This window comes from Babylonia areolata, chromosome 12 (assembly GCF_041734735.1).
Source record: "Babylonia areolata isolate BAREFJ2019XMU chromosome 12, ASM4173473v1, whole genome shotgun sequence".
NCBI lineage: Eukaryota > Metazoa > Mollusca > Gastropoda > Neogastropoda > Buccinidae > Babylonia > Babylonia areolata.
The window spans coordinates 29300086-29327869 of NC_134887.1; the positions used below are offsets into that span (position 1 = coordinate 29300086).

The 27784-nt window shown below is 44.5% G+C and overlaps 1 protein-coding gene across 1 annotated transcript in view; it reads left to right on the plus strand.

Moving 5' to 3' along the window:
* The first annotated feature begins 275 nt into the window (after nt 1-275).
* LOC143287887 (GTPase Era, mitochondrial-like) overlaps nt 276-27784 on the plus strand; it is a 34680-nt gene continuing 7171 nt past the window's right edge. The window contains 10 exon segments of the mRNA XM_076596126.1: nt 276-352; nt 1274-1422; nt 2520-2593; nt 2595-2648; nt 5163-5240; nt 6394-6440; nt 8281-8342; nt 21185-21297; nt 24732-24915; nt 25524-25747. Of these exon segments, the coding sequence (XP_076452241.1) occupies nt 276-352; nt 1274-1422; nt 2520-2593; nt 2595-2648; nt 5163-5240; nt 6394-6440; nt 8281-8342; nt 21185-21297; nt 24732-24915; nt 25524-25747 (1062 nt within the window).

Below are 27784 nucleotides of genomic sequence, written 5' to 3' on the forward strand. Positions count from 1 at the left end.
TTTGTGTGTGCACTGTCGGCAGTTTTAAGCCAGCTGCCAACATCTTGGTGACACTGTGGGTTCTGTTGCGGTTGTTTGTGACACAGCAATGATAACGATAATAATGGGTATTTAAAATGTGCTCTACCTCCGTAGCATAAGGACCTAGAGCTCTAACAATGAATATCAATATGGAGTGGGTGGTGGAGGGGGGGGGGGGGAATTGGTTAAAAAAAAAATTAGTGGTACATCTTCTTTACTTTTATTCACCATTAATTTAAACTTTCCTCAGGAACATGGGCCAGGTCACAGAAGGCCCCCCATTAGAGGAGACCTTGCAACGGATCTTTATGCTGGTGTTCATTAATGTAGGGTGATTATCTAGTGTGTTAATGTGTCCAGCTAGGAAGCAAGGGCCCATGAGTTGAGTCCCACAGGGATGTAGATTTTTACTCCCCCTTCCATTTGACCTTGAGTGATTGCCTGGGTGCTAGTCTTTCTAATGAGATGATGAACTGCGCTCCCATATGCAGCATGCACTTCGGGCACATAATAGAATCCATGGCAACAAAAGGGTTGTCCCTGGCAAAATTCTGCAGGAAAAAAAACCCCAATTTGATAGAAAAAACAAATGCACTTGCAGGCAGGAAAAAAAAGGTGGTGGTGGTGGCTGCTCCCAGTGTAGCAACATGCTCTCCCTGGTGAGAGCAACCCAAAATTCACACTGAGAAAGTCACGTATGACAAAAAGAGTGACACAGTACAATATAGTTTCAGTTTCAATTTCTCAAGGGTGTGTCACTGTGTTCGGACAAATCCATATAAATGCTGCACCACATCTGCTAAGCAGATGCCTGACCAGCAGCATAACCCAACACGCTTAGTCAGGTTTTGAGTGCATGCATATATATTTGTGTAGTGTACCTATCAGAGTGGATATCTTCTATAGAATTTTGCCAGAGGACAACACTCTCGTTGCTATGGGTTCTTTTTCAGTGCGCCAAGTGCGTGCTGCACACAGGGGACCTCGGTTTATCGTCTCATCCGAAAGACTAGACACTCAGTTTTATTTTCTTGTCAAACTTGGGAGAAAGGGCGAGAGCAATACAGTGCAGTAGAATACAAATCCAGTGCATGAGTTCATTGACACAGTGATGGAATGATGGTACTCTTGACCCTTCCCCCTTTACCCCCCTCCCTGCCCCCCCTCCCCTCCCCCCACCAGGACTATCATGGAGCCAGTGGAAAGGAGCTCTGCAGCAGTGCATTGCCAATCAGGCATGTCCACACATCAGGCCCGGCTTCGCCTCGCTCTCCCAATTCCTGTGCTCACAGACCACCTCCAGTTCATTCAGGGGCACCCACACCACGTCTTCCGAGTCTGCAGATTCTGCTGAGAACCAACAATGTGACCTGTCAGAGAAAGGAATTGGGCGATCTGGAGGTATGAAGCTTTTTTTTTTTTTTTTTTTTTACTTTCAGTTTTGAAGATTTTGCTGTAGGGAGCTGTTGATGGTATATAACATTAACAGCCTAGGGTTTCAAGATATTCTTAGCACATTGATTGCACATTTTCAGATACAAGAAACCTTAAGTTTTCTTCTCTTTTTTTTAAGTATTAGGAACATGAATGAATTGATAACCAAGAATCAACAAAAATGAGTCAGTGTACACGAATTTATTGAGTGTATCAATCCAAAAAACATATTTGTGTCTATGCTGTGCATATATATGTACAGACAAAGAATGCAAAAAAGTAGTAGAATATTGAAGTAATTGTTAAACACTGATCAATCTGAGTAAATCAATATACAAGAAATCAATTAGTCCATTAAACTATTGATCTAAAAATTATATGGTTTTTAATCTGTGCTGTACAATATAGAGGAAGGATTAAAATTGTTATTGATTTTTTTTTCAATAATGTATTCACGCGTGTGTGTGTGTGTGTGTGTTCACGCCTGCATGGATATGTGTCAGTGTGTATGTGGTGTGTGTGTGTGTTTCTGTGTGTGTATGTGTTAAGTGAGCCCAAGCTATGTTATATTTTGCTCAGTCCAGCCATCTTATTTTGAATGAAGAAGTGATGGGCGCAATAGCCAAGTGGTTAAAGCGTTGGACTGTCAATCTGAGGGTCCCGGGTTCAAATCACAGTGACGGCGCCTGGTGGGTGAAGGGTGGAGATTTTTACGATCTCCCAGGTCAACATATGTGCAGACCTGCTAGTGCCTAAACCCCCTTCGTGTGTATATGCAAGCAGAAGATCAAATACGCACGTTAAAGATCCCGTAATCCATGTCAGCGTTCTGGTGGGTTATGGAAACAAGAACATACCCAGCATGCACACCCCCAAAAACGGAGTATGGCTGCCTACATGGCGGGGTAAAAATGGTCATACACGTAAAAGCCCACTCGTGTGCATACGAGTGAACGTGGGAGTTGCAGCCTATGAACGAAGAAGAAGAAGAATGAAGAAGTACCAAGACTGGTATGCAGCATATGATCAAGACAAGAAACAAACAAGGAATCTCTGGTTTGCAGTTGAACAGAATTATAAAATGCTGCTGAAGCCAGACCAGCCAGAAGACGCCAGGATTCTGCGAGTCGCCATTATAGGGCTTACCAAACAGCGGCAAGTCCACGCTGACCAACAGCCTTATGGGATGGCGGGTGAGTTTGGTTTAGTATGGTTAAACACTGATACGTATCACGATACAGTGATACGTAGACTAGAAATGAGTGTGCGGAGGAGGGAGGTAGAGGAGGTGCAGGGTAATGTGTGTGATGTGTGTGTGTGTGTGTGTGTTGGAGCTCATGTACGTTTATATGTATTTGACTGTGCTTTCATATCTGTGAAACTGCATGTTCGGTGCATATCTGTTATGCATGTATGGGTGTATATGTGAATGTGTGTCTTTATGTTTTACATCTATTTGCTTATTTATCATCATTGTTATCTTATTTATTTATTTATTTATTTATTTATTTACATTATAGTTATTATTTATTTATTTATTTATTTGTGTAAGTTTATCTATTATTTATTCACCTTTTTTTCTTTTTTTTTTCTTTTTTTCTCAAGGCCTGACTAAGCGCGTTGGGTTACGCTGCTGGTCAGGCATCTGCTTAGCAGATGTGGTGTAGCATATATGGATTTGTCCGAACGCAGTGACGCCTCCTTGAGCTACTGAAACTGAAACTAGTATGGTTGGCAGGTGGTTCCCCCATTGTATTTTCCCCCTGTGGGGATGCCAGGCTTATTTCAGTATAAATAGTATCCCCGCCTTCTGGAAATTCTTTGCTAGAAATTTCCTCTTTTCAATTAGTATTACTCTCTTTGTTTCTTTTTTTTTCTGTCTTCACTGTTGTCTCCTTTTTCAGCCTTCCCAGTCCATTCCCCTTTCTGTTTTTCAAGCAAGCCTTGACACTTTTTTCTTTTCCGCAGTCTATGATGTACTGTCTGTGCTGTTTAGCTCTGGCGATTAGGTAGTGAGATATAATAATAATAATAATAATGGATACTTATATAGCACACTATCCAGAAATCTGCTCTAGGTGCTTTACAAAAACGCTTTTGATAACATAAAACATTATATCTATGTTACATACACACACCAAAATGTGACCACACACACTGCATACATACATTTTAACATACATGTGTATCTAACAGCTACCCTAACACATACGCACACATAGGCAGGCACAAACTTACATAGACACACGCACACACAATACACATTCATATACATGCATGTAGTTGTGGACCTGCCACAATTGAACTTATTGCTGAGGGAAATGTGAGTTTTGAGACGAGATTTAAAAGATGCGAGGGAATCAGAATGACGGAGGTTATCAGGGAGCTTGTTCCACGTCTTTGGCGATTGAAAAGAAAACGATCTGTGTCCATAGGTCTTACTTCTGACGTGAGGTATCCTGAGAAGTCGAGTATCAGAGGAAGAACGGAGCTGGCGAGACGGGGTATAGATATGGATGAGTTCAGAAAGATATTTGGGGCCAGATCCGTTGACTGCAGAAAAGGTCAGAGTGGATAGCTTATAGTCTATTCGATCAGAAACAGGCAACCAGTGGAGAGACTGAAGGAGAGGAGAAACATGGTCGAATTTAGAAGCTCTGCAAATGAGTCTGGCAGCGTTATTCTGAATTCTTTGGAGTCTGTCTAACAGGTATTTGGGAAGGCCGGCCAAAAGAGAGTTGCAGTAATCCAATCTTGAGAGAACCAGAGAGCATACAAGTGTCTTGGTTGCATCGGTTGAGAGATAGTGGCGGATAGAGCTGATTCTATGCAGTTCCAAATAGGCAACTTTACAGATATTCGAAATGAGATATAAACACTGGGATGGGCACTGGCTACCCATTCTGCTGTGTTAATTGCCTATATGGCCTTTTTTATGATTTGAAATATTGTTTTTTCCTTTTTTTACGATTTTTTGTAAATTGGGGATAATAGATTAAGCGGAATGGCTGGCGTCCTCAGTCTTTGCCCTAAGAAGCTAAATGGTTGGGATACTGCATCATGAACTGTGTTTTGTGGGTTGGTTTGTTTTTTGTAGATGAGAAAGTTTTGTGTTGATACGGTTGAGCATATTTATGGGTTGACAGTCTAGACATGGCCCTGTGCAGATGGCTGGACTATAAGCAACAAGAACAAGAACAATCCCATTGTTTTTTTTTTGTTTTTTCTCCTCTCTTTCTGCCTCTCTGTGTCTCTGCCTCTCTCTCTGTTTATGACCCTCACTCTCTTTCTTACCAAACCCTTCCCCTGTCACCACCACCCTTCCTCCCCACCCTCCCCACCCCCATCCCGCACACACAAATCCCCAGCTGCGAAGAAGGCAACCAGGCCGTAGAGAAATATTGGTGGACTGATCACATATTATAAGGGATTTGTTTCTAAAACCGTGTCAGACTTGCCAAATTTATGTCAGTGCTCTATCTAGAGCTCTGTTGCTGTCCAGTCTTTGTCTATAGATATCTCCCCTGTATCTCTTCCTCTCTCTCTCTCTCTCCCTCCCTCTCTCCCTCCCTCTCTCTCTCCCTCCCTCTCTCTCTTTTCTCTTTCTTGGGTATTTTTCTTCTGTGTCAAATCATCCTGAACTCCATACAGTTTTTTTTAGTTGTGTATAACCTAATGCTTACGGAATGCTTATTCGCCTGGTACAGGTATCATCTGTGTCGAAGAAAGTGCACACAACAAGAAAGAACACCACGGGTGTCTACACACAGGACAACACACAGATTGTAAGTCTCCTGTGGCTTGTTTCTCTGTGTGCTTCACCTTTTTTTCCCCCCTTAATTCTCAGTAGTGGTAATAATATTAATAAGTTGGGCAGTAATGATCCATACCACAACTATAGACATACATGTGTACGTATGTGTGTGTGTATGTGTGTGCCTGTGTTCAACAGTCTTTGATTTGTTGTATCTCTTTGTGGAACTGCTACGTTGATGTAGGTTTGTTTTTTTTGTTTTGTTGTTTTTTTTTGGGGGGGGGGTTTAGCGCAGGCTGGATACATTGTCCAAATACAAGTAAAACACAAGATTTTTTTTTTTTCTCAAGGCCTGACTAAGTGCGTTGGGTTACGCTGCTGGTCAGGCATCTGCTTGGCAGTTGTGGTGTAGCATATATGGATTTGACCGAACACAGTGACGCCTCCTTGAGCTACTGATACTGATAGTGATACTCAAGATACAAGCCATTGATGTAAAAGTTTTAACCATCCGAATTTTCACTTTCACAGCTGCTTCTGGAATCTAGAACAGGAGCTTGTTATTTGGAGGTTCAAATTAGAAAAGACATCCTTAAAAAAAAAAAAAAAAAAACAAGATTGAAAAATATATATTATATGTGTGTATGTTTGTGTGTGTGTGTGTGTGTCTGTGTTTGTGATAGTAGTCTTCGGTTTTGTGACTTTTCATTTGAAATTATTTTTGACAAGATGGGTAAAGGTGGAATGGCTTTGGGGAGTGTGTTTGTGTGTATGTGTATACACACACTCACACTCACACACACACACACACACACACACACACACACTCACTCACTCACTTTCTCTTTCTCTCTCTCTCTCTCTCTCTCACACACACACACACACACACACACACACACACACACACACTCACACACTTTCTCTTCTCTCTCTCTCTCTCTCTCTCTCTCTCTCTCTCTCTCACACACACACACACACACACACACACACAAGCACACACAAGCACACACAAGTGTGAATGTGTTTTAGTACAAGTGTTAAAAAGCGTGAATGTGTATACATATATACACGTGTGTGTCTGTCTCTTCTACATTTCTACCTTTACCTCTTTATCTGTGTCTTTCCTTTCTTCTGATCACTGTGTGTTCCCTTGGCTAAATGGCTTATTGACACGGCTGTTTCAGGTGTTCCTTGACACACCGGGCATTTTATCACCGTCCCAGCGAAAGAGGTGAGTTCTTCACACCGGGCGTGTGCCCCGCTGGTCTGTGAGCTGCCTTTGTTCAAATCCTGGCTGTGTCCGACGGCTTTAGAGCGGGAATTTTTCCTGTCTCTCAGGTCAGCATGTATTTGTATTTGTATTTCTTTTGATCACAGCAGATTTCTCTGTGTGAAATTCAGGCTGCTCTCCCCAGGGAGAGCGCGTCGCTACACTACAGCGCCACCCATTTTTTTTTGTATTTTTTCCTGCCTGCAGTTTCATTTGTTTTCCCTGTCGAAGTGGATTTTTCTATAGAATTTTGCCAGGAACAACACTCTTGTTGCCGTGGGTTCTTTTACGTGCGCTAAGTGCATGCTGCACATGTGTGTGCAGACCTACCAGTGCTATAAACTCCTTTTTGTGTGGGACATACACGTATGATGGAGTGGAGTGATGGCCAAGAGGTAATGCGTCCGCCTAGGAAGTGAGAGAATCTGAGCGTGCTGGTTCGAATCATGGCTCAGCTGCCGATATCTTCTCCCCCTCCACTAGACTTTGAGTGGTGGCCTGGACGCTAGTCATTCAGATAAGATGATAAACAGAGGTCCCGTGTGCAGGATGCACATGGCGCTCACATAAAAGAACCCACGGCAACAAAAGGGTTGTTCCTGGCAAAATTGTGTTGAAAATCCACTTTGATAGGAAAAACAAATAAAACTGCACGCAGGAAAAAATACAAAAAAATGGGTGGCGCTGTAGTGTAGCGACGCGCTCTCCCTGGGGAGAGCAGCCCGAATTTCACACAGAGAAATCTGTTGTGATAAAAAGAAATACAAAAACAAATGATGGGCCCAACAGTCAGATGGTTAAAGCATTGGTCTTTCAGTCTGAGGGTCCAGTGTTCAGCTCCCAGTGGTGGCATCTTGTGGGTTAACTTAGGGATGGAGATAACAGGCGCAATAGCCGAGTGGTTAAAGCGTTGGACTGTCAGTCTGAGGGTCCCGGGTTCGAATCACGGTGACGGTGCCTGGTGGGTAAGGGGTGGAGATTTTTACGATCTCCAAGGTCAACATATGTGCAGACATGCTAGTGCCTGAACCCCCTTCGTGTGCATATGCAAGCAGAAGATCAAATACGCACGTTAAAGATCCTGTAATCCATGTCGGCGTTCGGTGGGTTATGGAAACAAGAACATATCCAGCATGCACACCCCCGAAAACGGAGTATGGCTGCCTACATGGCGGGGTAAAAACGGTCATACACGTAAAAGCCCACTCGTGTGCATACGGGTGAACGTGGAAGAAGAAGAAGGGATGGAGATTTTTACCAATCTCACTGGTCAACAGATGTACAGATATGCAAGTGCCTGAGCCCCCTTCATGTGTATTCCCCCTGCAGAATCAAGTACGCACATTAGAGACCCTGTTACCCATGTCGGCATTTTGTATGTTATGGTAACAAGACCATACCCAGCATTATGTTGTAATAACATGTCAGCAGAAGGAAAACTGAAGTGTTGAAATTGAATTCATAAGCTTTAGGGGTTTGATGTAGATTTTGTGCAGCATTATAGAAACAGTAGAAAGAACAGAAACTGAATAATCTAGGATTTTGATGTAAATTGTGCAGCATTGCAAAAACAATGATAAGAATACAAACTGAATGTTTACAAGATTACATTAAGGCTTTTTTTATTTGGATTGCGCAGTGTTGCAATAACAATTTCAAGAAAAAAAAAACACGAAGCAAACAAACAACAATTGAAGTTTCCAAAGCAAATATGCAAGCTTCAAAACTTTGAAAAGAAAGAACTTTTTAAAGTAGAATACAAGCTGAAGAATGAAGCGTCACCTTGATACATTCATCACAGGCATAACCTGGAGAGGAGCCTGCTGATTGATCCTGAGAGAAGTCTGCACCAGGCCAACCTTGGTATGTTCATTGCATTTTTTCTACCATGAATTTCACTTCTTCACAAGCCATTTTTCTTTTCAGGTTGATACCTGTTCATTAGTGATGATAAATGTATTCATGTAGGGCTGAATCTTATGCGGAGACAAACCAAAGCGCTTGCACACCAGACATTCATGTGCATGCAAAAGACAAAAGTAATCTCTCAGCTGAAGATCGAAGTGTCACACACACACACACACACACACACACACACACACACATGTATCCACCCCTTCCATCTAACATCCACCCAAAGAACACATACATGCTCACACACACACACACACACACACACACACATCAATAATTACAGAGCACACATCACACATTTTATCATTCATGCATTATCACACACACACACACACACAGAGTTAGAAATTACAATGTCTTTTCTTTTAATTCCATGTTATTGTTATAGTGTGTCAGGCACCAATGGTGGAGATTTTGCAGCACACGTTGCTTACTGACAGACCCTCCTACTCCTGTCCCCCATCCTCTCCTTCCTTCCCCCTTCTCTTCTTACCAATACACTAAATGAAACTCCTCCTCGGACAGGCTGTAAACCCCCTTCACCCCCACCCCCACCCCCACCCTTTTCTACCATCTCTCCCTTTCCCCATCCTCTTTACCTTGGCCACAGAGTGCCGAGATAGCAAGACCAGAAATTATGGGCGTTGATACTTCATAGGATGGCACCCCATTTATCCTAAGCCCCCCTCTCCTTTTCACCCCCCTTACCCCTACAGGCCCCCATCCCTGGCATCTATCTCTGCTTACACCCCTCTCCCTCCTCACCCCCTCTAGCACTGAGTCCAGAGGAAGCAAGTTATTGTGGAATATAAATACTAATTAAATGTGATGTCTCTTGAGATGTCAGGCCATAGATGTTTACAGTCCCCTGCCCTTTTCCATTTCCTTTCCATCAACATCACACCCGCTTTCTCACTTGTTGACCCTTCCTCTCTGATTCTGATATTCACCACACATGGACACTACCAGAGTGTGTGCGTGCTATCCCTGTTGATCTCTGGCAGGATGGCATCTGCTTCAATGGTAACCGTGTGGTATGGTGTGTTTATCATGAGCTATTTAGAACAGAATCAGGGCTGAGCGATCTTTCCTCCCCCTTTCCCTTCCCATTTTCGTCACTCCACCCCCCTCCCCACTCCCCTCCTTCCCCTTCTCCTTGTCAGTGTGGGTTCCGTGGGAAAGCATCAAAAGTGTAAAGTCTAGCACTGCTGGGTTCCAGATTGGTTAGGTTCCACCACAACCAGATGTGGGGAGGGGTCTGGTAGTGTACTTGGCTGATTGGTCAGTTAACCTCAAACCAATTGGAAGATCTGGTTGTAAGATAATTTGCATTGAGTGAATGGGTGAGAGAGAATAAAACCAGTATGCAGAGGGGTTTCGTCACTTTCTGCCTTGCCAAGAAGAAGCCAAAAGAGCCAGACTGACAAGACATACCAGGGGGCTGTAGTATCTAATCAGCATCTATTTTTCGGAACTTAGTAGAATGCTTGGTTCCTGGTATTGGATTCTGTGACTAACACTTTCCCCAGTGGGATTGTGTTCCGTCACATGAACATGAAGTGAAATCTCACCTTTAATTATTGATATGTCAGCCAGGATCTGTGTGTGAAAGATAGGTATTTGTTTAGATTTCTTCCAGGTACACTTGTTTGTATTAAACAGTGGTGGAGAAATGGGACTTTGAAATTTTTGCTTTGGAAAATGGCCTACTCCTGCCTCTGTTTTCTCTAGATCAAAAGATGAATTGGAACCATGACTTAGTCCAAAGTCATGGGGCTGGAAGAGAAAAGGGCTGTTGGAAAACAGATATGAAGAATAGGCAACTTATAAGGGTACGGCCAGTGTTAGTGGTAAATCATGGAGATTCTGAGAGTGTCTTGTGGACAATGAAGTCAACACCCTGTGTTGGCTAAGAATCAGTAGCCTGTACACAGTTGGTTTTGTCATATATTCCTTGTGGTAGCTTAGTGTGTTTGACGCTGTAATTTTCTTGGCTTGCATTATTAGTTGTTGTAACACTTGGATGTTTCTCAGTGCTACTGGGACATATTTACTTTGGTGATTGTTGGTTATCACTGCTCTGATTCGTCCTTTTTTACTTTATTCAGTTTGACGTGTCTCGGATGTTGTAGTGATTATAGAGTCTGTTTTACTTTGGTTAATTGAACTCAGTTATTATTTCATGAATCCTGAAAGTTTGGTGTCCTACTTTAAGTCAAGAAACCCTAAGGCATTTAATGAATTGATCTAAAAGTGAGTAATGTATGGAGGTTCAGTTTCATAGGGAAACATGTCTTTTCTGTTTTATTTTCCACAAAAGACTTAACTGCAGTACAAGATTTATGGTGTTTGTGTTTTCACTGAACAATAGTAATTGAAATGGGGTTAAGTACATTACTTGTAATTGTTTGTACTGGTGTTTTGTTCTGTTTTTGTAACTTAGTTTCCTGAAGTTCTGGAAACAGTTTGGTGTTAGTTGAATTGTAATGTTGTATCACAAGAACATTATGACACTTTTGGCTGATGTGGAATTGCACAGTTAATGTAACTGGAATGTGTTGATGCAGATACCATGACTTGTGAGAGAGCATAGCCAGCATGTGTATGGCTTAATTGTATTTGAGGCTTGTGACTGAGGGAAAAGTGGTTAAAATACACAATGTAGCCAATACTGACTAAATGGAGTACTGGTTTAACTGGTTTAGGGTATTTGGGTATTCCCCCCCCCCCCTTCCTGTTTTCCTGCAGGTTGATATTATGGTATGATGCTTGGACATCATGTTTGGGTTTACATGTTGTGCATCTTGGCTTGCATAAATGATAATGTTCAGTAACATGTCAGTGGTGTGTCAATTGTTGACATACTGTGGGAACAATGTAAGCATTTAGACACAAAGAAACACAGAGATTATGTGTGGGTTGCATCTGTGTAGAATGTTTTGGTTGTAACAGTTGGAATTATTTTGAGGCATGACATACCTATTTTGTATGTTAGGTGGTGATGGTTATATTCAAGGTGAACAAATCTACAGGCTAACTGTATGTTCATGCTTTTCCATGTGTGTGCACATGGGTGATAATGCAACATGGGGACATGTGTGACTTGGTAGTTGTGATTACCATGTGCTGTAGTCATGTGTTATATGCCAGTGGGGTAACACATAGCTGTATGTGTTCAATAAGATTTGAGACCACTGACAGGCAGTCCTATGTTGAGTGCACACAGGTTGCTATATATTTACCAAATTACTTGGTAACTATATGATTCCATGTAAACATTTTACCAATGAGATACTTTGCAGATACAAAGTACAGATTTGTTCAGTCTTAATGGAAACAGCTATTACTGTATGGTGATTTAACTGGAGTTAAACACTGGGAGTTTGTAATTGTCTGCCACATACTTGGTACGACAGCTATTATTCTATGGTGGTTTGACAGGAGTTAAATACTGGAGTTAGTATTTGTTAGTCATATATTTGGTGCACATTAACATATATGTCACTGATTGTTGATGGTAAGCTATAGAAGCTTGTTTTACATTCTTACATAGATCTCTTTGAGAGAGAGTGTACGGCTAGACATTGAGTGTCAGAATGGAGAAAGGTTATCTGTGGAATTGTTTACTTGTCCAGACAACATAATGATGTTCTGTTACATCAGTGCGATTATGTCTAGCATATGTTTTGGTATTGATTTAACCTGGGTTTTAATATTGTGAGTGTTCCAGGTGTGCTGTTAAGGTTAGAGAAATAAACACCTCAATTCATCTTTCTAAAGACCCTGCTGTGGTACGAGGAGAGAGTGGATTGTGCACCTATCCTCTGCCCTGTTATCCTACTCTACCCTCTTCACCTTCTACACCTACCCCTACTCAACACCCTACCCCCCACCACTACTCTACCCCCCTTTTAACAACTTGGCGTCGCCGACAGGATCAGCAGGTGAGGTGTCTCTTAGCTTTAGCAGCACACAGCCCAACGCAGCCCAACGCAGCTCAGCGCAGCTCAACACAGCCCAAGCAAGACCCTAAGACGACACAAGATGGCGGACGAAGGTCAACAGGTAGCTGGAACACAGTGTGGGCACCAACCTAAGCTACCCCATCTTCTCAGGAAGTCTGCTGATGGGCCTGCAGAGGATTTCATTGCAGAGGGTCAGCAGAGTCCTGGCGGCTTACCGGATAGCCAATCCAGTGGCAGTGGATTTCAATCATCCGTCACCTGCAGGGAAGGCCAGACGCGAAGTACTGGCATACACAGAGACGAGATCAACACAACCACAGAAGGTCTTGGAAATCTTAAGAGGACCTTTGAGACAGCCGGCCTCTGACAGGTTGATGTCAGCCTTCCATGGCAGACGTCAGGCACCAGGACAATCCGTTCTTGAGTTTGCGCAAGAGCTGAGGAACATGGAGGCCCGGATCAAACGAACGAGATGGAGACGACGTCTCAGCGGAGATGACTTCGTGACAGGTTCATTGAGGGCCTGACCTCTGCTCCACTCAAGAGAGAGCTACGGCGCCTCGTTCGGGAGCGGGACAGCACCACTTTCTGCACCATCCGGGACGAAGCCCTCAGATGGACCCGGGAAGAGGGCGAACCAGAAGATGCCATGCCAGCAGTTTTCCAGCATCAGCTGGTGCCACAACCATCGCCAGAGGTGATGGAACTGAAGAGACAACTGGCCTCACTCCACGGAGTCTGTCCAGGCCATGCAGACTGCCCATGGCAACCCTGCAGGAGCGCACTGTCCCTGGACCATCCCTGTGGCCCTCCCAAGATCGACGACCCAGGCACCAGTGACGACGGGCGGTGTTACTACTGCCAAAAGCTTGGCCACATCAAACGGGACTGCAGAAAAAGGAAGAGGGATGAGCAGCAGAACCGCCCTAGCCAGGGGGGGAACTAGATGCCTCTGCTGTGAGAAGCCAAACAGTGGAGGCGAACACCAAGGCTAGCTTACCAACTTGACGGTCGATGCCCACAAAACAGTCATGGTGATAGAGGGGAGGAAGTTAAGGCATTAGTGGATACAGGTAGTGAAGTTAGTACTATCTCAGAATCTTGGTACAGACAGCAGTTAGGTAAGGTTCCTCTCAGCAAACGAGTTGGCTGGCTGTCAAGGCAGCCAATGGGCTAGACATTCCATATGTTGGTTTGTTGGAAGAGAGGTAGAGGTATTTGGGAAAGAAATGCAGGCATCCCTGCTGGTTGTAAAGGATGTCAGCTGACCCCTCCATCTATGTGCGCAAACAGCATACCCCTGCTATCCTAGGTATGAATGTTTTGCAGCAGGTTCTTTCTCCCCCTCAGTATGTGAGAAATTTATGATGCAAATTTTCCACCTTGTCTGCAACCAGTCATCAGTGAAGTACGTGCCCATTGCAACTTCTGTCCGGGGGCATTGCTAGAGTAGTGGGTAGAACAACGGGTTCCGGTTGCAGTTTGATGTGTATGAAGATAAGTGGCATAGAAAGACCCTTAGAAAAACTGCTTGCAGAACCCTCTAGTCACCCCCTACCCCCCAGGCTTGTTGTTGTCCCACTTTAGTGGCACTGACAACACTTCTAGGAATATTAGAGTTGCAAACTTGTCTGATGATGATATTGTTTTGGATTCCAGAACTCCAGTTGCAGTCCTGCACGCGGTTGAGTCGGTAGAATCAGGAGAAACGCCCCATTTGCAGGTCAACTCAGAGGAGATTGTTGTGCAGAATCAGTCACCCAGTCAGGCAGAGGGACAGGTGAGTCTTTGAACTCACAGTTGCAGGGCTTTGAAGGGTCAGAGGAGCAGAAGCGGCAGGTCTTGGATCTCCTTGTTAGATATAAGCATGTCATTTCATCCGAAGGGCAGACATTGGCTTTACAGACAGGGAGGTGCATAAAATTCCAACCACAGATGATGTCCCAGTTGCTCAGACATACCGACCCATTCCCCCTCGGGATTTTCAAGAGGTCAGGGAGCATATACGGGATCCTCATAGAAAAGGGGGTAGTGAAAGAAAGCCACAGCCCATATGCAGCCCCAATTGTTGTAGTCCGCAAGAAGGATGGCGTCAGTGCGCCTTGTGTTGATTATCGGCGGCTGAACAGCAAAACTGTGAAGGATGCATACCCCTTGCCCAGAATCCAGGAAAGTTTTGATGCGCTCACTGGCGCACAATTCTCTCAACTTTGGATCTTGCAAGTGGGTATCATCAGATAGCCATGGACTCACTAGATCAACCAAAGACAGCCTTCATCACTCCATTTGGGCTGTATGAGTATACTAGAATGCCTTTTGGGTTGTCTGGTGCACCTGCCACATTTCAGCGTCTCATGAATTCAGTCATGTCAGACTTCCTTTTCAGTTTCTCCTGGTGTATCTGGATGACTTGCTTGTGTTCTCTAAAACTTTTGAAGAACATTTGCAACATCTTGAAAGAGTTTTGATGAGAATTGAAGAGACTGGTTTGAAGATAAAGCTAGAGAAGTGCCAGTTGTTGCGACATAAGGTTGACTATCTGGGGCATACTATCTCTGCCCAAGGGATCAGTTGTCAGACTGAGAAAACTGAAGCAGTGCAGAACTGGCCCACACCATCAAATGTCAGGGAACCTCGTTCTTTTCTGGGGTTTGCTGGGTATTATCGGCGGTTTGTGAAGAACTATGCCAAAATTGCTGGACCACTTCATAGTCTTGTCAACCAGCATTCCAGTGGCAAAAAAGGGAAACTGGCATCTATCAGCCAGGCATGGCAAGAAGAACACCAGGTGGCTTTTGATCAGCTAAAGCAGGCACTTACTGGATCTGAGGTTCTAGCTTTTGCTGACTTCTCAAGGCCTTTCGTCCTGGAGACTGACGCCAGCTTTGAGGGCCTTGGTGCAATTCTTAGTCAGAAGCAGCCAGATGGGACTACTAGGGTCATAGCATATGCCAGCCGCAGGCTGCGCCCCACAGAGAAAAATGAGGCCAACTACAGCAGCTTCAAATTAGAGATGTTGGCACTGAAATGGGCAGTGACTGAGAAATTCAGGGGCTATCTTCTGGGCTCAAAATTTGAAGTGTTCACAGATAACAACCCTTTAGCTCATTTTAAATCTTCCAAGCTTGGTGCGTTAGAGCAGAGATGGGCTGCGCAGTTAGCTCAATTTGACTTTGAAGTCAAATACAGGCCTGGTAGGGATAACAGGGCTGATGCCCTGTCTCGACTTCCTTCTCACTTGGTGTTTCACCAAGGTGGAACACAGGTTCCCCCGGAAGTCGCCAGCCTGCGAGAGGTTTGGTGTCAGAGTTCACGTGTCACCAAGCGGGAAGGCAGTGATAAGAAGGTGACAACCATTGATTCAGGGACACCAGTAATGCCGACCTTGTCACGGCAGGATCTGGCCAGGGCACAAATGGAGGATCCCCAGTTGAACTCAGTCTTGAAGTTGTGGCCTAGCAAGCCAAGGGAGAGGTCAGCTGTTGAACAGTCCTTGTTGAGACAGTATCGCAGGCTTGAGGTGAGGGATAGCGTGTTAGTCAGACATGTCATAGACCCCAGCTGGGGCAATGTCGAGCAGATTGTACTTCCCACCACACTCCGACCCACAGTTTTGTATGAGCTACATGACAAAATGGGCCACCAAGGGTTGGACAGAACTCTGAGTCTGTTGCGGCAGCAAGTCTATTGGCCAGGAATGACAAAAGATGTGCAGCAGTACATTGATCGCTGTCCTCGTTGTCTGGTGAACAGGAGAGCCACTGCAAAACCAGCTATGGGGCACATTCATGCCAGTCGTCCTCTGCAGATCCTGGCCATAGATTTCACAAAGCTAGAGATGGCGAGTGATGGTCGGGAAAATGTACTGGTAATGACGGATGTTTTTACCAAATTCACAGTAGCTATCCCCACCAGAAATCAGGAGGCAAACACAGTTGTCCAGGTTCTTGTGAAAGAGTGGTTCAGTCGTTACGGGGTGCCAGAGAGGATACACAGTGACCAGGGGAGGGATTTTGAATCAGCTTTGGTTCGATCCCTTTGTGACATGTATGGAATCCACAAATCCAGAACAACTCCATACCATCCTCAGGGGAATGGGCAGTGTGAGCGTTTCAATCGCACCCTCCATGATCTTCTCAGAACACTGTCAGCCGAACAAAAGAAAAGGTGGCCGGTATATTTGCAGGAGGTTGTACAGGCTTACAACAACACGCCCCATTCCACAACAGGATTCTCTCCTCACTACCTTCTCTTTGGGCAGGATCCCCGACTACCAGTCGATGTTCTCTTAGGTCGGGAACCAGCTGCTGCCACAAGTGCCACAGACTGGGTCCGCCAACATCGGGCCAGGCTTCTTGAGGCTCATTCCAAGGTTCAGAACCATCTCCACAAGGTGGCCAAGGATCGTGCTGACAAACAGCAGCCTTGCGCAGACATGTCACTGGCTGTAGGTGACATGGTTTATATAAAGAACCGGGGAACTGGAAGGAGAAAGATTCAAGATCGGTGGCTCTCAGACTTGCACATAGTGACTGCTCGTCCTTTCAGCAACACGCCTGTATATGTAGTGCGTCCATTCACGGGTGGGCGTGAGTTCACCCTGAACCGTGCAGACCTTCTCCTTGTCACTGCCCCACCTCAGTTTCTGTCACCAGTAGAAAAGACAGGAGGACAGGCCAAACCAAACAGGGTTGAGAACAGTGATGATGAAAGTGATGACGGATGGGTTCTGATTCCCATCCAAGGGTCCTCTCCGGTGGTGAGACCCGAGGTTCCTTCAGCATCAGACCAGAGTCATGACGATGATGCGCGAAGTGGGTCAAGCAGTTCTCAGGTTCCAGCCCGTAGGAGTGCTCGGGCGAACAAAGGTGTACATTCGAACCCCACGAAATTACCTTGTAGTGCGGTTCAGAAGTAACAGATTGCGGGTAACTTGTCTATCCGTTTATGTCCTCCACTCAAGTTCCTTGCTTCAGGAATATTTGGGTTCAGCACCCACCCTAAAAGGATGGTCCTCGATCAGCCAGGAGTTGAGAACAGAGAGGTAGGATTCTTATGCTTAGGTCCCCTCTCTGGGTGAACTACTTGTGTTGATTACTAATGCTCTTGGATAGGGAACTAGTCTCACCAATTGCATGAAGTGATTGATTTGTATGCGATCTGCAGCAATGAGGACATTGCTTTCAAAAGCAAGGGGTGGATGTTATAGTGTGTCAGGCACCAATGGTGGAGATTTTGCAGCACACGTTGCTTACTGACAGACCCTCCTACTCCTGTCCCCCATCCTCTCCTTCCTTCCCCTTCTCTTCTTACCAATACACTAAATGAACTCCTTCCTCGGACAGGCTGTAAACCCCCTTCACCCCCACCCCCACCCCCACCCCTTTTCTACCATCTCTCCCTTTCCCCATCCTCTTTACCCTTGGCCACAGAGTGCCGAGATAGCAAGACCAGAAATTATGGGCGTTGATACTTCATAGGATGGCACCCCATTTATCCTAAGCCCCCCTCTCCTTTTCACCCCCCTTACCCCCTACAGGCCCCCATCCCTGGCATCTATCTCTGCTTACACCCCCTCTCCCTCCTCACCCCCTCTAGCACTGAGTCCAGAGGAAGCAAGTTATTGTGGAATATAAATACTAATTAAATGTGATGTCTCTTGAGATGTCAGGCCATAGATGTTTACAGTCCCCTGCCCTTTTCCATTTCCTTTCCATCAACATCACACCCGCTTTCTCACTTGTTGACCCTTCCTCTCTGATTCTGATATTCACCACACATGACACTACCAGAGTGTGTGCGTGCTATCCCTGTTGATCTCTGGCAGGATGGCATCTGCTTCAATGGTAACCGTGTGGTATGGTGTGTTTATCATGAGCTATTTAGAACAGAATCAGGGCTGAGCGATCTTTCCTCCCCTTTCCCTTCCCATTTTCGTCACCTCCACCCCCCTCCCCACTCCCCTCCTTCCCCTTCTCCTTGTCAGTGTGGGTTCCGTGGGAAAGCATCAAAAGTGTAAAGTCTTGCACTGCTGGTTCCAGATTGGTTAGTTTCCTCCACAACCAGTGTGGGAGGGTCTGGTAGTGTACTTGGCTGATTGGTCAGTTAACCTCAACCAATTGGGAAGATCTGGGTTGTAAGATAATTTGCATTGAGTGAATGGGTGAGAGAGAATAAAACCAGTATGCAGAGGGGTTTCGTCACTTTCTGCCTTGCCAAGAAGAAGCCAAAAGAGCCAGACTGACAAGACAATACCAGGGGGCTGTAAGTATCTAATCAGCATCTATTTTTCGGACTTAGTAGAATGCTTGGTTCCTGGTATTGGATTCTGTGACTAACACATTTCCCCAGTGGGATTGTGTTCCGTCACATGAACATGAAGTGAATCTCACTTTAATTATTGATATGTCAGCCAGGATCTGTGTGTGAAAGATAGGTATTTGTTTAGATTTCTTCCAGGTACACTTGTTTGTATTAAACAGTGGTGGAGAAATGGGACTTTGAAATTTTTGCTTTTGGAAAATGGCCTACTCCTGCCTCTGTTTTCTCTAGATCAAAAGATGAATTGGAACCATGACTTAGTCCAAAGTCATGGGGCTGGAAGAGAAAAGGGCTGTTGGAAAACAGATCTGAAGAATAGGCAACTTATAAGGGCACGACCAGTGTTAGTGGTAAATCATGGAGATTCTGAGAGTGTCTTGTGGACAATGAAGTCAACACCTGTGTTGGCTAAGAATCAGTAGCCTGTACACAGTTGGTTTTGTCATATATTCCTTGTGGTAGCTTAGTGTGTTTGACGCTGTAATTTTCTTGGCTTGCATTATTAGTTGTTGTAACACTTGGATGTTCTCAGTGCTACTGGGACATATTTACTTTGGTGATTGTTGGTTATCACTGCTCTGATTCGTCCTTTTTTACTTTAATTCAGTTTGCGTGTCTCGGATGTTGTTGTGATTATAGAGTCTGTTTTACTTTGGTTAATTGAACTCGGTTATTATTTCATGAATCCTGAAAGTTTGGTGTCTACTTTAAGTCAAGAAACCCTAAGGCATTTAATGAATTGATCTAAAAGTGAGTAATGTATGGAGGTTCAGTTTCATAGGGAAACATGTCTTTTCTGTTTATTTTCCACAAAAGACTTAACTGCAGTACAGATTTATGGTGTTTGTGTTTACACTGAACAATAGTAATTGAAATGGGGTTAAGTACATTACTGTAATTGTTTGTACTGGTGTTTTGTTCTGTTTTTGTAACTTAGTTCCTGAAGTTCTGGAAACAGTTTGGTGTTAGTTGAATTGTAATGTTGTATCACAAGAACATTATGACACTTTTGGCTGATGTGGAATTGCACAGTTAATGTAACTGGAATGTGTTGATGCAGATACCATGACTTGTGAGAGAGCATAGCCAGCATGTGTATGGCTTAATTGTATTTGAGGCTTGTGACTGAGGGAAAAGTGGTTAAAATACACAATGTAGCCAATACATGACTAAATGGAGTACTGGTTTAACTGGTTTAGGGTATTTGGGTATTCCCCCCCCCCTTTCCTGTTTTCTGCAGGTTGATATTATGGTATGATGCTTGGACATCATGTTTGGGTTTACATGTTGTGCATCTTGGCTTGCATAAATGATAATGTTCAGTAACATGTCAGTGGTGTGTCAATTGTTGACATACTGTGGGAACAATGTAAGCATTTAGACACAAAGAAACACAGAGATTATGTGTGGGTTGCATCTGTGTAGAATGTTTTGGTTGTAACAGTTGGAATTATTTTGAGGCATGACATACCTATTTTGTATGTTAGGTGGTGATGGTTATATTCAAGGTGAACAAATCTACAGGCTAACTGTATGTTCATGCTTTTCCATGTGTGTGCACATGGGTGATAATGCAACATGGGGACATGTGTGACTTGGTAGTTGTGATTACCATGTGCTGTAGTCATGTGTTATATGCCAGTGGGGTAACACATAGCTGTATGTGTTCAATAAGATTTGAGACCACTGACAGGCAGTCCTATGTTGGTGCACACAGGTTGCTATATATTTACCAAATTACTTGGTAACTATATGATTCCCATGTAAACATTTTACCAATGAGATACTTTGCAGATACAAAGTACAGATTTGTTCAGTCTTAATGGAAACAGCTATTACTGTATGGTGATTTAACTGGAGTTAAACACTGGGAGTTTGTAATTGTCTGCCACATACTTGGTACGACAGCTATTATTCTATGGTGGTTTGACAGGAGTTAAATACTGGGAGTTAGTATTTGTTAGTCATATATTTGGTGCACATTAACTTATATGTCACTGATTGTTGATGGTAAGCTATATGAAGCTTGTTTTACATTCTTACATAGATCTCTTTGAGAAGAGAGTGTACGGCTAGACATTGAGTGTCAGAATGGAGAAAGGTTATCTGTGGAATTGTTTACTTGTCCAGACAACATAATGATGTTTCTGTTACATCAGTGCGATTATGTCTAGCATATGTTTTGGTATTGATTTAACCTGGGTTTTAATATTGTGTGTGTTCCAGGTGTGCTGTTAAGTTAGAGAAATAAACACCTCAATTCATCTTTCTAAAAGACCCTGCTGTGGTACGAGGAGAGAGTGGATTGTGCACCTATCCTCTGCCTGTTATCCTACTCTACCTCTTCACCTTCTACACCTACCCCTACTCAACCCCTACCCCCACCACTACTCTACCCCCCTTTTAACATTATCATCAGCTGTGCTTGTGCATGTGTGTCAGTGCTTTATGTGTGCATGTGTGTGTGTATCTATTGCTATATGTGCGCATGTGTGTGTGTTGCAGTGTGTGTTTTGGTGGACGTGTCAAACAAATGGACGAGAAGCGTGTTGGACCCCCTGATACTGCAGGTGTTACACCTCCATCAACACATTCCTGCCGTGCTCGTACTGAACAAGGTGACTCTCGTCTTGAGAAAAATGATTGATTGATTGATTGATGTGGATACTTATATAGCGCCTATCCTCGGTCAGAGACCAAGCTCTAAGCGCTTTACGTACACGGGGACATTTGCACCACAGGCTGCCTACCTGGGTAGAGCCAACTGACGGCTGCCACGGGGCGCTCATCATTCATTTCCTTTGTCATTCAATCAGATTTCAGACGCACACACATACACACTCAGACAGACATGTAACATATTACGTGAATGACCTTTTTTTTTTTCATTTATTTTCCCGCCATATAGGTAGCCATACTCCGTTTTCGGGGGTGTGCATGCTGGGTATATTCTTGTTTTCATAACCAACCGAACGCTGACATGGATTACAGGATCTTTAACGTACGTATTTGATATTCTGCATGCGCATACACTCGAAGGGGGTTCAGGCACTAGCAGATCTGCACATATGTTGACCTGGGAGATGATTAACTCATTCTACTCCAGGTACCAGTTAACTCGTACCATGATTACTTCCCCTGTGGATCAGGTACTCGTATTCTCGTACCAACACACTATTCAAATTTTGTTCATTCTTGCTTGGTACAGTTGGCATTTTAAACTGAAGTGTTTATGGATTCCGGAAACATGAAAACGAAGCTTTGTTTGACGGATTAAATCAACAATTTTCCATCGATTTTCACTGTTGTAGTGAACCACCCTGTTTTTTCTGCAGTCATCTCATGTAGTGCTGGTCCAGGGGAGGTGTAGCAGACATGTAGCTGTGGGGTAGAATGAGTTAACTCTTTCAATACGAACGGCGAAAGAGACGACGTTAACAGCGTTTCACCCCAATTACCATCATCAAAATATTGCAATCGGAAGGCTCTTATGCTGAAGAGGTGAATGTTGACAAAGAATACCACAATTCTGATGACGGAAGCTAAAGGTTGGGTCATTCAAACACCCACTGGACATCCGAGGGGTCTGTGTAGAGAAGAAGAGAGGACTGGCCGTACTGAGTGAGTTAAAGAAGATACTGCAATGACATGGAGAAGGGAGGTAATATACTAAGGGAGGTTACAAGCCGCAGCTATTTTCAGTTTATCTGATTTTTTTTCTTTTCTTTAAGTCCCAAATTTCTGCTTAACCTTCCTAGGTGTAGAGATGGTAAATAAAAGTAACACCTGGTAGTACAGTGTCAAGTCAGCAGCATTATTGATTATATATCGCCAGAAATCAGAAAGTAATTGCTCGTTGCAATAGACGAATGTTTAAAGCTTTGAACTTTAAATCTGAGAGTCCTGGGTTCGAATATCGGTAGTGGCACTTGGTGGGTAAAGGGTGGAGATTTTTCCGATCTCCCAGGTCAAAATAAATGCAGACCTGCTTGTGCATGATCCCCCCTCATGTGTACACGCACACAGAAAATCAAATATGTACGTTAAAGATCCTGTAATCCATGTCAGCGTTCAGTAGGTTATGGAAACAAGAACATACTCAGCATGCACACCCCTGAGTACAGAGTATGGCTGCCTACATGGCGGGATAAAAAAAACGGTCATACACATAAAATGTTATATATCTGTGCGTGCCTGAAATCTGATTGACTGACACAGGAAATGAATGATTAGCACCCAATGGCAGCCGTCAGTCGGCTCTACCCAGGTAGGCAACCTGTTGTGCAAATGACCCCGGGTTTGTGCTTAGAGCTTGGTCTCCGACCAAGGATAGGCGCTATATATAAGTATCTATTGGCTCCTGTTGCTGTCATTATGCTTAGCTTATATCACAGATCAACATTAGCTTACAGTAGGGCCAACGGCAAAGTGGGAGCCGTATGATCAATGGTTTCTCCATTACAAGGGAATTCGTTTACAGCTTAATCTTGTGTGAAAGGCTATGACTCTCAAACTAGGAGACAAAATTGCACTGGCTCTTGGTGCTACAGCCTTGGGGGGGGGGGGGGGGGGCTAGTTGGCCTTTGGAAACCATCCCAACACAGACTGTCCTAAAACCCTCTTGGCTGAGAGAGTGGGGACGTAACTTGGCAAGACACTCTCCACCATAGTCAGAATCTAACCCAAATACTCAGGGCAGCAGTTGCCTCCTCTGCTGTTATGATGATGGTCATGGTCGGACAGGACTGACTATCATACAGTTATCTGTATATTTCTTTCATATTTTGAGACCTGTGAACTACGCAGCTTGGCCGGTCGTTGAACGCTCCAGTCTGGGTGAGAAACGGAGCAGGTTTGATTGCTACAAGGCATCAGAGCCTTCCTGGATACATACATCCGTTTCCAGTATGAACTAAAATGACTATTTGTGAGTGAATGGGTTTTGATAGTTTCAGGATTTGTTGGTAGTATTTTTTTATTTTATTGTGTACTATTTACGATTATGTGCTTTGACTTGTGTGTGTGCGTGTGTGAGGGAAGTGGGGGTGGCGGGGGAGTGAGGGGCAGGGAGGGAGGGAGAGGTGGGGGGCGTGTGGATGAATAGTTTTCAGTGATGTTTGGTATCTTGTGTTCAGTTTTTCCTTTTTTGATATTTACATATGTGTTCTGTTTTGTAAACGCTTTCGGCTTATTTTCAAGATTAGGCGTAAATGCTCATAATAATAATAATGATGATAATAATAATAATGATAATGATAACATAATGCACTGTCATTCTCATAAGACAGTTGTGGATCTTATTTGTTATCATTGATGCTTACTACGTAGCACCCATCTTCGGTCAGAGACCAAGCTGTGAGCGCTCTCCGAACATGGGGTCATTTGCTGCCTGCTTGGTTCGAGCCGACTGACAGTTGTCTTTAGGTGCTCGTCACTCTTTTTATGTGGCATGCAGTCAGGCTTCAGTCACGTGCAGTCAGGCTTCAGTCACGTGCAGTCAGGCTTCAGTCACGCGCAGTCAGGCTTCAGTCACGTGCAGTCAGGCTTCAGTCACGTGCAGTCAGGCTTCATTCAGTCACGTGCAGTCAGGCTTCAGTCACGTGCAGTCAGGCTTCAGTCACGTGCAGTCAGGCTTCATTCAGTCACGTGCAGTCAGGCTTCAGTCACGTGCAGTCAGGTTGCAGTCACGTGCAGTCAGGTTGCAGTCACGTGCAGTCAGGCTGCAGTCACACATGGATTCGTTTACAAGTCATCAGTGTGTGCACATTTCAAACAAAAAAATATGGACACTTCATCATCCTACTGTATGATAACATAAGAGGGGAGGAAGTTTTCTATTTTGTCCCCCCCACCCCCTCCTTCCAACTAACTCATTCTGTTACTGATCAGTTTGGAAGTTTTCAGTTCATATAATTGTTCTAACATTTATTTTTTGGGCTATTTTATTTCTTACCTGTACGGTCTGTGGAGAAAGTCAGGGGAGCTAACTGGCAGTGTTAAGGGAGTTAAACGCACGCTGGGGCCACGGTTTTACCGTCTCGCCCTTTTCCAGGTGGACCTGCTGCTGTCCAAAGAAGTACTGCTGCAGTTGACCCGCTCGCTGACCCAGGGCACAGTGGACGGGCAGCCGGTGAGCGCCGTCACCAGGAGGAGCCGGAATCAAGGGAAGCAACTGGACAGGGAGGCCCTCTTCAACGCTATGGAACCCTCGCAGCCGCAGATTGAGGCAGACACAGGTAACAGCACTGTGTAGTAATAGTATGGAGCGCTGCAACGCTTTTTTTTTTTTTTTTTTTTTTTTGTGGTGGTATTATTATTTATTGTGTTACTCTTTTGTCACAACAGATTTATCCCCCAGGGGGGAGAGCGTGCCGTTACACTGAGAGTGCTACCCCTTTTTTGTGGGTTGGGGGGGGGGGGGGGTGAAGGGGTTGTGGGGGGTTGCCTGCAATTTGATTTGTTTTCCAATGGAAGTGGATTTTTCTAAATAACACACACAACACAAAGCACACAACACACACACAACACACACACAATACAACACACACATACACACACAACACACACACACACACACACACAATACAACACACAACTTAACACACACATACGCACAACACAGCAAAACACAACACACAACAATACAACACACAACTTAACACACACATACGCTCAACACAACAAAACACAACACACACAACAATACAACACACACATACACACACCCACCAACCACAACACAACACAACACAACACAACACATACACACATAGTCACGGTCTCACACACTCACACTTACACTCTCATTCTCTCTCAGTGAAACATGATCCGTTCTCTCTTTCAGGTCCAGACAACGAAGGAGAAGACAACTCAGCAGCCACTGAGCAGGCCGAGGAGACTGTGTGTGAGCTGCAGACGACCTCACCGTCAGAAGATGAGGCGTGGGAGTCCTACTTCCGGCAGGTTCGTCGGGCGGGCCCAGCGGTGCAAGGTATGAAGGGATGGCCGCTGTTCAAACGCGTCTTCATGGTGTCAGCCCTGTCCGGGGATGGCGTGAAGGATGTCAAGGTCAGTTGCACAGTTTGTTTCTCAACAGAGTAACCGAGCGGTTAAAAGCGTTGGGACTTTCAGTGTGAGCATCCCGGGTTCAAATCTCGGTAAGGGTGCCTGGTGTCATAAAAGGGTGGAGATTTTTCCAATCTCCTTGGTCAGCACATGTGCAGACCTGCTTGTGCCTGAACCCCTTTTGTGTGTATACGCAAGCAGACGATCAAATACGCACGTTAAAGGCCCTGTTATCCATGTCGGTGTTCGGTGGGTTATGGAAGCGAGAACATACCCAGCATTCACACCCCTGAAAACGGAGTCTGGCTGCCTGCATGACAGGGTAAAAACAGTCATACATGTAAAAAGCCCACTCGTGTACATATGAACACAATGAATGTTGGAGTTGCAGCCCACGAACAAAGAAGAGTTGCAGCCCACGAACAAAGAAGTTTCAGTTTGTTTCTCAAGGAGGCTGTCAGTACATATGGACAAATCCATATACGCACACACCACATGGTGGAGTGTCGTTGGCCTGGTGGTTAACGCGTCCGCCCAGGAAGTGAGAGAATCTTTAGCACACTGGTTGGAATCGCTAGTATTTTCTCCCCCTCCACTTGACCTTGAGTGGTGGTCTGGACGCTACTCATTTGGATGAGACGATAAGCTAGGGTGTCGTGAGCAGCATGCACTTGACACACTTAAAAGAACCCACAGCTACAAAAGGGTTGTCCCTGGCAAAATTCTGTAGAAAATTCCACTTTGATTGGAAAAAAATAGAATTGCAGGCAGACGGGCGCTATAGCCGAGTGGTTAAAGCGTTGGACTGTCAATCTGAGGGTCCCGGGTTCGAATCACGGTGACAGTGCCTGGTGGGTAAAGGGTGGAGATTTTTACAATCTGCCAGGTCAACATATGTGCAGACCTGCTAGTGCCTGAACCCCCTTCGTGTGTATATATGCAAGCAGAAGATCAAATACGCACATTAAAGATCCTGTAATCCATGTCAGCGTTTGGTGGGTTATGGAAACAAGAACATACCCAGCATGCACACCCCCGAAAACGGAGTATGACTGCCTACATGGCGGGGTTAAAAACGGTCATACACGTAAAAGCCCACTCGTGTGCATACGAGTCAACGCAGAAGAAGAAGAATTGCAGGCAGGAAAGAACAGCAAAAAAAAATGGGTGGTGCTCTCAGTGTAATGTGCTCTCGCCTGGGGAGAACAGACTGAATTTCACACAGAGAAATCTGTTGTAACAAACGAGTAATGCCATACAATACAATACAGTAGAAATTCTGGACAGAACACACACACAGAACGATGCTGAACAGTTAGTAAGTGCTCTCAAAAGGGTGTGTATTTGTATTTGTATTTCTTTTTATCACAACAGATTTCTCTGTGTGAAATTCGGGCTGCTCTCCCCAGGGAGAGCGCGTCGCTATACTACAGCGCCACCCATTTTTTTGTATTTTTTCCTGCGTGCAGTTTTATTTGTTTTTCCTATCGCAGTGGATTTTTCTACAGAATTTTGCCAGGAACAACCCTTTTGTTGCCGTGGGTTCTTTTACATGCGCAAAGTGCATGCTGCACACGGGACCTCGGTTTATCGTCTCATCCGAATGACTAGCGTCCAGACCACCACTCAAGGTCTAGTGGAGGGGGAGAAAATATCGGCGGCTGAGCCGTGATTCAAACCAGCGCGCTCAGATTCTCTCGCTTCCTGGGCGGACGCGATACCTCTAGGCCATCACTCATGTTGACTGTGTGTGGTGTGGGGGGTGTGTGTGTGTTTAAATGTGTGTGTCTACAATGTTCAACAGGCTCCGCTGGCAGAAACTACAGCACAGTCTATTCAGTTTCTCTTTTATGCACATTCTAGTTAATTCCGTATCCACTTTGAAATATTCATATGCAGTAAACATGCGGATGATGTAGTTAGTGTCACTGTATGTGTTCTGTCCAGAATTTGTATTTCTTTTTTTTTCTTTTTTTTTAATGGAAACCAAGAAAAAATGAGGTCATGCCGGCTTCAGACCCAAACATTTTTGACTCACTT